This window comes from Bos grunniens, chromosome 4 (assembly GCF_055505025.1).
Source record: "Bos grunniens cultivar Pamir isolate PY7600 chromosome 4, Bosgru_T2T1.0, whole genome shotgun sequence".
Taxonomy (NCBI): domain Eukaryota; kingdom Metazoa; phylum Chordata; class Mammalia; order Artiodactyla; family Bovidae; genus Bos; species Bos grunniens.
The window spans coordinates 95138505-95151589 of NC_141168.1; the positions used below are offsets into that span (position 1 = coordinate 95138505).

General features: G+C 37.3%; 1 protein-coding gene across 6 annotated transcripts in view; it reads right to left on the reverse strand.

Moving 5' to 3' along the window:
- Window positions 1-13085, reverse strand: part of BZW2 (basic leucine zipper and W2 domains 2) — a 62249-nt gene that overhangs the window by 34947 nt on the left and 14217 nt on the right. For 3 of the 6 annotated variants that reach the window (XM_086397519.1, XM_086397523.1, XM_086397525.1), the window contains exon 2: window positions 10256-10320. In XM_086397519.1, the coding sequence (XP_086253645.1) occupies window positions 10256-10313 (58 nt within the window). In that variant the 5' untranslated portion in view covers window positions 10314-10320. Of the gene's footprint in view, window positions 1-3873; window positions 4058-10255; window positions 10321-10877; window positions 10929-13085 lie in introns of those variants that run through there. The other 3 variants (XM_086397520.1, XM_086397521.1, XM_086397524.1) reach the window with 2 other exon arrangements.

Consider the following 13085-nt stretch of genomic DNA (forward strand, 5'->3'; position numbering starts at 1 on the left):
TTTTATTTGATAGCATGGTTATTTAAAAGTTGAAAGACAATTAAGATTTTGCACTAATTTTTCATGTTAAAGCCCTTGTTTAAATATTCATTTAAGCAACTGATTTCCGCTAAATGGGGCCACACTTTAACACATTAAAAAGTTGATGATCAATCATTTGTATCACTCATAGGGTAGGCCAGTGTAACTATTAACTCTAACTCTCTAATAAAAAATAAAATATAACAATCAAAAGTTTAAAAAATTTGTTCTATCCAGGATAGAAAAAGAAAATGACTCTGGGAGAATCATCTAAGAATAAGGGAGAATATAAAAACAAACAAAATAAAGACTGGGAGGGAGGAAATAAAGAGGGGTACCTCTTTAAAAAAATTTTTAATTGAGATACAATTGATATATGATATTAGTTTAATGATTTGGTATCTGTACATATTGCAAAATGATCACCATTAAGTCTAGTTAACATTCATCACCATATACAGTCATATATTCTGTCTTGTAATGAGAACTTTCAAGATCTTATTTCAAGTATGCAACACAGTATTATTAACTGTAGTTACCAGGCTGTACATTACATTCTCATTACTTACTCTACAGTTGGAAGCTTGTTCTTTCTGAATACTACTTTCGCCCATTGGCCCGCCTCTTCATACCCTCTCCTGCAACCATCAATCTGTTACCTATGAGCTTTTTTGTTGTTTTTATTGTTAAGATTTCACATATAGAGATCATATAGAATTCATCTTTCTTATTTCACTTAACATAATTCCTCCCAGATCCATCCATGTTGTCACAAACAACAGGGTTTCCTTCTCTTTATTGCTGAGTAGTGAAAACTTAGGTTGTCTCTATATCTTAGCTATTATAAATAATGCTTCAGTGAACACTGGGGTGAATGTATCTTTTTGAGTTAGTGTTTTCATTTTCTTCAGATAAATACCCAGAAGTGTAGTTGCTGGGTCATATGTAGTTCTATTTTTAATTTTTTAAAGGAACCTCCATACTGTTTTTTATAGTGGCTGCACAAATTTACACTCCCACCAAGGATGTTCAAAGGTTCTCCTTTAACCACATCCTCACCAACACCTGTTACTTCCTGGAAGGATATATATTTTTTTAACAAGATAAGTTATTCCAGAATATTTAAATATTTAATAAATATCTGAGCTATATGTTTATAAATCCAGCTTCAGAGAAGACGTTGACAACGTCTTCCTGGTTGCATGACCCCTTGACAACCTTCAAAAGTACTAAAGTTTCCAAAGAACTCTTGTGTTTATGGATTATTACATCCATGGAAACTTATTTTATAGAAATAAAATTAAAACTATTTATTACATGAAAGATATTAGTGAGAAGACAGGCACTGTTTTACACTTTTGCATTTCTTTAAAAGTCTGGAGTAATGGCAGATAGACAAATTCTCAAATGTACTGCGTCCAATTTGTTGCAGTATCACACATCCTGAAACCACTGTTAAACTCCTGAGAGAATGTGTGAAAGGGGAAAATATTATCTTGGTATTTTATTACGAAAACAGTTTGAATTTTGTAGATGCCCTGAATTATTTCAGAGGATTTAAGGATACAGATACTATGTAACTTTCTCTCCTCAGCATACTCTAGAGAGACTTCTAGACTTCTAGAGTCTTCTAGAGTCTCTCTAATAGAGAGACTTCTCTGTGGAAGGTCACTTTGGAGTAAAATCTTGAACAAAGTAAGGATCACTTGAAAAAAAGTGAAGGTAACAAACTAGATGTCAGATGACGAGTTAAAAAAAATGACTAGATAAGACAAAGGATCTAACATTCAGTTCAAAGAATTTCACCCTTTCCCCCTTACAAAGACTGAGTCGGCATACGGGGAAAAGGGGCAAAGGATGACATCCCCCCAGAATATTCTATCGTAAATGTCTTTAGAGAAGTAGATATTGCAACTGTTTTGTTTTTTTTTTTTTAAAGGAAGAAAGAGGAGGAGAAGAGAATGCTATGGAAAAAAGAAACATTACATGAATAAAAAATAGTTCTTGGAAATGAAAAATATGATAGAAAAACTTAAGAACTCAATTGAAGAGTTAAAAGAGAAAGCTGAGAGTATCTCTTAGAAACTGACAGAAAAGTCAAACACCTACATAATAGAAGCATAAAGATAAGAAAAAGAGCAGACTAGTCAAATGTCCAAACAAGTGAATAAAAAGATAATTTTCTTAAAAAGGGAAGGATTTAAAACTTTCAAGAAATTTCAGTTTTAAAGGAGATGTGAGTTTCCCAATGAAAGACTATTTGTGGACACAGCACAAGGACTGAAAGTGGATCCACAAGGAGTATTCGTTACTGTGAAACTGCAGAATAAAGCAACTCTCTGAAGTTTCAAGCGCAAAAAACCAAATCACATACAAGGTATCAAGAAACTGAACAACCTTGAATTGCCCAACAGAAATACCAAAAGCCAGAAGATATTCCTTCAAAATTCCAAGGAAAAACAATTTTCAACCCAGAATTCCAGTGTTTGGTCACACTATTAATTAAACATAGGTCAGTGGAGTTCAGTTGCTTAGGCAAGTCTGACTCTTTGTGACCCCATGGACTGAGCACGCCAGGCTTCTCTATCCATCACCAGCTCCTGGAGCTTGCTCAAACTCATGCCCATAGAATTGGTGATGCCATCCAACTATCTCATCCTCTGTCGTCCCCTTCTCTTCCTGCCTTCAGTCTTTCCCAGCATTAGGGTCTTTTCCAGTGAGTCAGTTCTTTGCCTCAGGTGGCCGAAGTACTGGAGCTTCAGCTTCAGCATCAGTCCTTCCAATGAATATTCAGGACTGATTTCATTTAGGATTGACTACTTTGATCTCCTTGCAGTTCAAGGGACTCTCAAGAGTCTTCTTCAACACCACAGTTCAAAAGCATCCATTCTTTGGTGCTCAGCTTTCTTTATAGTCCAACTCTCACATCCATACATGAACTATTGAAAAAAACCATAGCTTTGACTAGATGGACCTTTGTTGGCAAAGTAATGTCTCTGCTTTTTAATATGCTGTCTAGGTTGGTCATAACTTTTCTTCCAAGAAGCAAGGGTCTTTTAATTTCATGGCTGCAGTCACCATCTGCAATGATTTTGGAGCCCAAGAAAATAAAGTCTGTCACAGTTTCCATTGTTTCCCCATCTATTTGCCATGAAGTGATGGGAACAGATGCCATGATCTTCACTTTTTGAACGTTGACTTTAAGCCAGATTTTTCACTTTCTTCTCTCACTTTCATCAAAAGGCTCTTTTAGCTCCTCTTGCTTTCTGCCATTAGAGTGGTGTCATCTGCATATCTGAGGTTATTGTTATTTCTCCCACCAGTCTTGATCCTAGCTTGTGCTTCATCCAGGCTGGCATTTTGCATGATGTACTCTGCATATAAGTTAAATAAGCAGGGTGACAATATACAGCCTTGACGTACTCCTTTCCCAATTTGGAACCAGTCTATTGTTCCATGTCCAGTTCTAACTGTTGCTTCCTGATCTGCATACAGATTTCTCAAGTGGCAGGTCAGGTGGTCTGGTATTCCCATCTCTTGAAGAATTTTCCACAGTTTGTTGTGATCTACACAGTCAAAGGCTTTGGCATAGTCAATAAAGCAGAAGTAGATGTTTTTCTGGAACTCTCTTGCTTTTTTGATGATCCAGCAGATACTGGCAATTTGATCTTTGGTTCCTCTGCCTTTTCTAAATCCAGTTGAACATCTGGAAGTTCTCAGTTCAAGTACTGTTGAAGCCTGGCTTGGAGAATTTTGAGCATTACTTTACTAGCGTGTGAGATGAGTGCAATTGTGTGGTAGTTTGAACATTCTTTGGCATTGCCTTTCTTTGGGATTGGAATGAAAACTGACCTTTTCCAGTCCTGTGGCCACTGCTGAGTTTTCCACATTTGCTGGCATATTGAGGGCAGTACATTAACAGCATCATCTTCGAGGATTCGAAATAGCTCAGCTGAAATTCCATCATCTCCACTAGCTTTGTTCCTAGTGTTGCTTCCTAAGGCCCATTTGACTTCATACTCCAGGATGTCTGGCTCTAGGTGAGAGATCACACCATTGTGGTTATCTGGATCATTAAAATCTTTTTTGTATAGTTCTTCTGTGTATTCTTGCCACCTTTTATTGATATTTGCTGCTTCTTTTAGGTCCATACCATTTCTGTCCTTTATTGTCCCCATTGCTACGTAACAGCAGATTAAACATATATTAAAACATTTAAGGCCTCAAAAATTATGTTTCTCATTCACTCTTTTTAAAAAGCAGTTGAAACAGACACTCCACCAAAATAGGAGAGTAACTCATGATTTCACAATCTTATTAAGTTATGAGATCCCAGGAAAAAGAGAAAAAAATCTAAGAGACAGACAACAGTACTTTTCAGGATAGTAGGAAAAGGGACATTTCAAGCTGTACTGTTAACAGCTAGACAACTGGTCTAAAGAACAAACTGAATGGAAGAGTGTTTTCCAATACAATCATACAGTATGAAGTGATACATAGTTAGAATTCCTTCAATAAAATATCATTGTTAGAATTCCAAAACTGCTTATATGAAGAGATTTACATAACAAAGGAAAGTGTGGTGCTGCCTAGTTTTATGGTACAGAAAGCTAAAATCATTGACTATAAACTCATTTAATCCAAAGTGAAAATGGTGTTCAGAAACATAAATAATAGTTTAGCCCTGAAGACCATGTACCAGGTCACAATGATATAACCCCTAATTAAGAGTCTAGCTAAAACTGATGAAATGAAAGAACACAGACCAAGAAGAGGATTTTGCAGGTGGGTGGGGGGGTGTGAAAGAATCCTCGTATCCCACAGCAGAAAGTGCATCCATAATACACCTCTCCAACAGAAACATCAAGAAACAGCCAAGTAGAAGTGCTATGTGGTCATAGAAATGCAAATGCTAAAAGAAGCAGTTAAAGGTTAGAAAGAATACTGCTGGAAAGCAGACTTGCTACTGTTGCAACATGTTTTGCAGAATGGTTTGACTATTTAAGCCATGTATGTGTGGACTATTCAAACCATGTATGTGCATGACTTAGATACAATTAAAAACTACATTTTAAACCAGACAGCAGCTATCTGGTTTGTACAGACTGCCTACCTATGGTGTAACAGAAAGGATGTGTTGTAAGAGGTTAATACCACAACCTCAGAAGCAGAGAAGAATGGCATTCCCAGTACCAGTCACAGTCACGCAGCGTAGGATTCCACGAAGACAGATGTAAATTAACTTGAACACTATTTGTCATGAACAAGTGATAAAAGTCCCTTTGATTCCATAAGCAAAACATTATGCAGACAAGAACATGCAAATGTTGACTGCAGGGGAAAACATAATTAGGGTCTTGTTGTGAAGCGGGGGAGGGAGAGAATGGGCACCCTACAAGAACAGACCATGGGTGTGGGAGGGGCAGGCAACTGTGACCAGAAGGACAAACTCACTGGCAAGTGTCATCCCCCTGCTGGGCGCCCAGCTAAAGGGTAATTCTCCTCCCACCTTGGGAAAAAGTTCTGTTTCCTTTAATGCAAAAACGCGAGAAGTCAAAAAGGACCACAGGTTGCTTACTAAGTATTAGTCACTCAGTTGTGTCCAGTTCTTTGTGACCCCATGGACTGTAGCCAGCCGGGCTCTTCTGTCCATGGAGTTTTCCAGGCAAGAATACTGGAGTGGGTTGCCACTTCCTTCTTGGGTCTCCTGCATTACAGGCTGATACTTCACCATCTGAGCCAATAGGGAAGCCTATTAAGCTTATTGAAACTTGTGACCAGCTCCCAAAATCAACTGAGGCCACCCACATAATGGCACCCCATTATTAGGATGTTGACTCAGGTGGCAGAACAGACTTTTTTGATGGTTTGAAATTATAAATTTGAAGCATTGGAAAATATAAATTGGTCAAGAAGGTACAATTCAGACCAAGCTAGAAATACAGACAGCTTTGTTTTGAATCTAACAGACAACTTAAAAACTTTTGCTTGTGAAAAGGCCTTCACCCTCCAGTTATACTTTTTCAAAAGACTTGCTAAGGGAGAGAAAGGCAGTATATTACAGCCAGAGATATTTCAACAGTGAGTAATACTGCAGTAGGTCAAGATGCTCATGTATAGCTTGGGAATCTTAAAAAGTCATGACGGCCTGGGAGGATTAATAATTCTCTTGCAGGATGAAGAGCAGAACTCCCACGTGCTAAGTTAAGTGTTCATCTGCAGGAATTTAAAATTCCTGTACAGGAAAATGGCAAGAACGTTAATGGAAGTTTGGGGAAACAAGACAATATTTTACCCAAAGGTTCTTTTTCACCTTAAACAACCAACAGTAAATATGATATGTATTTCATTTGAGGACAGTGCAGCAGAAATATCAACAAAATTCTAACAAAATTATGACATTGCTCCCTTGAGTTTCCATTTGGCAGGTCAAAGCTCCCCTGAGGTGGGAACGTTTAGGGTCTGTGTTGGTGAATTACAAGTGTGACACTGAGGAGTTAGTCATAATCACCCTTCTATGGCACAGAGAGAAACAGGTCTTTTTCTGACGTGCTTATAAGTTATCTAAATACTATTGCTTTCTCAAAGAACTATGGTAACTGGAAGATATCCCAACATAGTGACAAAAATAACATAAGCTACCATCTTTTTCTGCAGGTCACTGAGGTAGAGAAAAAAAATGCGAAGTATCATGGATTTTCTAACCATACACACAGATTGACTTCCAATATATATTACCTTAAATGATTCACTTCATTAGTTCCTAACACCATTTATTACAAATCTTAAAGAGTTATTTAAAACCGCCAACTCAGATCTAAAGCCTCAGAGAGAAACCTGAGTACGTGGTCACTCTGGATGCCTGATGTTTGGTCATTTTTTCTCACTCCTATTTTCACTAATTTTAATTGTATTTTTCTACAAAATTTAGAGGGGGATCACTTGAATTATTAAACATTTCATCTCGCTCATTTCATCTAAGCATAACAATGGCTCAGGTGAGAAGTGTTCATCCTTCTTGGATTCCCAAAAGTCACAGTAGAAAACATAATTTCTTTGGAGAAAATTTTATAAGATGTGCATATTTCATAAAGGATAAGTTCTATATGATGTGCCCCACTATAATGTTTGGGCTTCCCAGGTCATGCTAATGTTAAAGAACCCATTTGCCTATGCAGGAGACATAAGATACGGGTTTGATCCCTGGGTTTGGGAAGATCCCCTGGAGGAGGGCATGGCAACCCACTCCAATATTCTCGCCTAGAGAACCCCCAAGGACAGAGGAGCCTGGCGGGCTACAGACCATGGAGTCACAAAGAGTCAGACACGACTGAAGCAACTTAGCATGCACACACCATAATATTTCATTTTGATGTTAAGAAGAAGAAAAAAGAACAAAACATTTTTAGACTGACTTGGCAGGGAAGAGCATTAGCTGTGCTAGGGAATAGTTACAAACTGAAGACAGAGCTTCAGAAGACAGCCTATTAAAATGACCTTGAAATATCCTCTGCAGATTTATTTTCTCAGCTCTACGAAATTGCCAACCATTTATCTGAAGTCAGCCCCATCATAATAGCAAAAGAAAAGCCAAAGCACGATGAATTGTCAGGAGGCAGTTCACTGTTATGAAAAGCAGAAAATGAGGCTGACTCCATTTTTTCCCCCAGTCAGCAGTTTGCACAAAATAGCTCAAATGGAGCTTTAAATCCCCAACAGACCTGAGTTATATAAATCTAGATCAACTGGCAAATTATAGATAACATATTTCTGGGTGGCTCTCTGTGCGTACTCCTGAAGCAATGAGACGCAGGCACAATCTTGCCCATCAGATGAATCAGAGGCAAACCAGTTCAGTATGAGAGGCAACCTTTCCGTTTCAGAACTGACCGACTGTAAGGGCCAGTTTACTCGTTGACTCATGTTAGCTCTTGTGCAATCCATCCTAAGGCCCTCTCCTGGCATTGGAGCTCAGCTACCGTGAATCAGCGTCACGTTAAGAAAGCTGCCTGAGCTGAAGATCCAGGTCTGAGATTAACACGTTCCCTCAGTGGGCAGGTGGTGGCAAACCTTTCTTCACCTCACAGTGGGGCATACGTTAAATATTATCACATTACCAGGAGCAAGAATACCTTAACTGTGACTAGATTTCTGATTAAGTCCTTTGGAAATCAACGACGTCATTTATTTATTTATTTTTTTCCCAAGACTGCTTTACACAATGAGACAAAGAATGCATACTGGTTTCGGCACCTTGGATGGCTCTCTGCTTCCAGATTTCAATCCTCATTGTGTAAGTGGGGACACAGTTTCTAAAAGGACTAAACACAGGCGGTGGTTCAGGCTATACTTGTACTTCGTTTATGGGGATGAGTCAAGGATGCAAAAAATAAAAACATAAAAGCATATAAGACAGAAATACTGTACAAAATAACTACCTTTTTGGTTTTTAAAACTTTTTTTTCATTTTTTAGAGAGAATGTGAAGTTTTTTGGCAGGCAGCATTTATAGTTAAATTTAGCCTTACTGCTACTGAGTGATTCTTATAATCTCTTCTTATTCAATTGACCCATTGTATTGAGAAACCTTTTCTTTCTACTTGACCACACTTGGCTGCTTCTTACACAGACAGCACTACAAGAGACCCTCAGCTACAGACACTGGTGGGGAATGCCAAAGGCATCTGACACAGGTTAACAATCCAATAATTTAGTGCTAGACAACCATTACATAGCTTCTGTTTCATAATCAGCAGTGAGGCCTTCACAAAGATACTCAATCACACTTTATCTTTACATATGATACTTCCTTAAATATTTTTCAGTCACTCTCCTCAGTGTTAGTCATGCCATATTTCATACTTTGAAAAGTTTTCCAATCAAGTTTTAGCTCAACTATTCTTAAATCCAAGAGGATTTCTGTGTAATTATGCAAAACTGGTTAAATATTTAGAATACTTAAAAATTCTTTATACAGAGAAATGGTAAGATGAACATGAAAGGAGTCACTCACATACAGATGTTTTAACAGCCACCATCAAACTGGCTTTATCACTACTTTTCCCACAATAAAAGACACTTGAAAATATGAATTTTAAAGTTTTAAAGATATTTAGGTAAATTTCATTCGACTTTCTAAAATTCTGAAATGGTTACAGCTCTTTTATATCTCTTTCCTTTTACATCTCTTAGCTTTACTATCTTTGCATATGAACATTTTCTTAAAAACATAAATAAAGCAAAAACCACAAGTGCAAAGGCAAATGTCAAAAATAGTGAAGTTTATCAATTGCCTTCATAGCCTCACATGAGACTAAGGCAACCTGAACAGACATAATTACCCTCATTTTGTAGCTAAAGACACAAAGCTCAGACAAGTTAAATGCCTTGTTCAAAAATCAAACTCCTAAATAACTGGCAGTTCTGAAGCTGGAATGCAGAACTTTAGATTTTACAGTCAGAGCTCAAAAGACAGGAATTAGTGAGGTTAGGTGGAAACAAAGATAATACTAATTCTTCTTTGTGGAATTAAGAAACCTCACATAGAAGTGGGCTTCACTGGTAGCTCAGCTGGTAAAGATCCCCTTGGAGAAGGGAACGGCTAGCTACTCCAGTATTCTGGCCCAGAGAATTCCATGGACTGTATAATCCATGGGGTTGCAAGGAGTCGGACATGACAGAATGACTTTCACTTCACTTCACTTCAGCTACAACTGGAGTCCAGACATGCCTGTAGGAGGAGCTCTTACACCCTCTCATGCACCATCAATTATTCCAAACAGGAAGAGACTTAATGCCCTCATCTCTAGTCTCCAACAGAAAGCTGTTGCCTACTTTACTATCCAGAAGGAAGAAGAAAACTTTTCTCCACCTAACCAAAGCCCAGCCAATCAGAGAGTGTACCAGTGCAACCTATGAGAAGCCTCCATACTTTGGACTTCCAGCTTCCTAATGTGACTCTTGGGTTATTACAGCCCCTCTCAGCTTCCCTCTTTTCTCTACTAGAGCAAGTTCCTCATCCTTGTTCTGATTTGCCCCATAGTTCAAATATCCAGAATTGCAATTTCTTTGGGCTATTCCTGAAGAAACTGGCCTTTGCTAGTAAAATAACTGGTTTTATATTGTTAAATTTGACAATCTCCAAACTTATATATTGATTAGAACTTTAAATAACATTCCTCACCTCCCTGCCCTCCTTGCCCCCGCCATACACACACAAACACAACACAACTTACCCCTTTTCCGAGTTTTGAACCGCTGGCCTGTTAGCACTGGCTTCTGATGCTTATTCATAAAATTTCTGAAAACAAAAAAATAAAGATTATGTGCTTCAAATAAACAGCCCATATAATATATTTCCAGTAAGTATGTTTGACTTTAGTCATCTAAATATACTTTTCAAAATGAGATAATTGTAACTACTGAACTAGCAAAACTTTTAAAGTTTAATAATATCTAGTGTTGACAAAAGACACAAGGATAATAACCATAGACATAAACTTTGGCATAAGGGATAAACTCCATGCAATACTTTTGGAAAGCATTTGGTGAATATAAATATTTACATGTACAAAACCTATGGTCCAGCAATTCCTTTACAAGGAATTTCTTCTAGTTATACCCACGTATGTAAATATACGCATGTGTATATAAAAGGATTTAGTTGCAACATTGTTGGATGCATAAATAAATGAAAAAGTCAAATACCCATAAACCTGTATCTGGTTCCATAAGTTATAATAAGCCATTGAATGGAACTATGAAGCGTTACAAAATGAATTAGATGCAAATGTACTACATACGGCCCTGCTACCTCTCTGATCAAGCTTCCTACACTTATGTTTTCCCATCACTCACCCCTCTAGTCACCCAGCCCTCTGCTTTTCCCACTGGGCCAGGGAAGGTCATTTTTCTTCTGGGAAGACTCTTTCCCAAGGCATTCATGTGGCTTTACTCTCTGCACACAAACACCTCCTTTTCAGAGAAATTCCCAGGCCATCCCGACTAACAAGGCTCCGTGTCTTTCTCTAGCTTTATTTCTCTTCATTGCTCATAGCAGCCCCTGGCATTTTTTAGTATTTGTTTGCCATGGTCTATTCCCCTGATGACAGTGTAACCACCCCGTGGGCAGGGACTTCGCAGGTTTTACTCAAAATTGTATCTTTAGCACCTAAAACAACACTGAGAGCAAGTATTGAATAAATAATTGTCAATAAGCTGTCATACTGAGAAAGATGTTCAAGGGAAATTGTGAAGGAAAAAAGCAAATTGAATAAAAGAGTGCAAAGCATAATTTTTTGGTTAAAAGGAGGTACATGTAATATTTGCTTTTCTAGGCAAGGAACATTTAAGAATGAGACAAGAAACAGTTTTTCATTTGTTTGTTTACTTCAGAGGATGCATACGTGGGCTTTTTAATTCTTCTACTGGACTTAATAATTTAAAATATCATAAATTATCTTTTTAAAAAGTGAAAAACCTGCTCTAAAATGAGCTTTTACAAACTGAGAATAACCTTGCTGACATAAATATTACAATCTGAAACTGTATCTAGATTGCCTAAGTTATGAAGACCAAACAATTCAAGATAATGTCAAGCAAATTATTTCTCTTTCAAAGTTTTTAAAAATTATAATTAAAAAACATTCTCAAGAATGTGGAAAAATTATTATTCAATTTATGTACCAAAACTTTCTTCCCACCCATCCCGTGAAAGAAGAGAAACATCTACTTTCACACAGAAAGCAATCTATTTATCATGGAAAAACTTGAATCGCCATTTCACAAGTGAAATTCATTAAAAATAAAGTAACAAAGCCCAGAAGTAATTTCTTTCATGGTTAAAGAGAGAGAATTTTTACCAGTCTTATAAAGTGAACTTACTACATTCTGCTTTTAGATATAAAGGTGACTAAGCTAGATTCCAAGCCCTCAAAAGGCACAGAGTCCAGCAGAGATAAAACACAAACATTTACAGAACAATGAGGCAGGTGAAACAACAGTGGGGCTCCCCTAGGTCAAGAGTAGAGGAGGGATTGACAGGTGTACGCGTAGCGGCAGCAGCTGCATAGTGAAACAGTTACAAATGCAATAACCTTAATCAGTGAAACCTTATTTCACTTGAGAGGCACTGGAAATAGAGTTTCTAATATTTACAGAAAAATTCTCTCATTCAGGATTTTCCCTGTTGGCATTTTCAACAGATTCACTCTAGATCAGCAAACGTTTCCACTGGGGCACAAGTAATGAATATACCTAAGTGTGCATGTGGTTTCCTTAATGTTTCCATACCTCCCCAAACACAACAAATGCCATACAAAATATTTTCTTGTGTTAGCAAAGAAAAAAATACCTGTTAAAGGGTTTGGGTCTTGTACTGAGATACAAAAACCAAAAATAGAGCCTGAAACTTCTCCAGTAGCTGAATATGTAAGGAAGGCATTACCCTTTGCCAAAGATGTTTTTATTTCAGAATTTAAAAATATTTTTAAAGTGTGTGCCCCTTCTATTAGAGTCTACAGTATAAATACATAGAATTCTCTAATTACCTTATTATCTTATTTAAATTTTCCTGCTAATGGAGAATTACCACCAAACACAACCTACCTAGGAGTGAATTACTCTATTTTAAAAATTCTTTAGCTCTGTTTATAATACCTTCTTTAGCTTTAAACAGGAAAGTTTGTATCTTCAAAGTTCAGTTATGTGGGCTTGTTTTATACAACCTGAACATATTCTATGTGGAAAATAAGTTAAGAACACATAAATGTTTAAAAAAAGTATGCAAAGATTTTTGACATACACAACATCAAAAATTAAAATAAACAAACACACACAAATAGAGATTCACCTAGTGGTATTGAAAGACTAAGAGAAGATATTCTGTTCACCAAAAGTTTCTATCACTTAGCTGTTACTATTTGGAGCAGAGGCTTGGCTTTTCTCTAAATTTAGCTCCGGTGCTACATTATAATCTGCTCCAGAGAGGGTCAGCCTTTATAAGGCATTCACTGACTCCTGGCCGAAGAAGAGCAAGGACACATAGACTAAGAAACTCCACCAGCC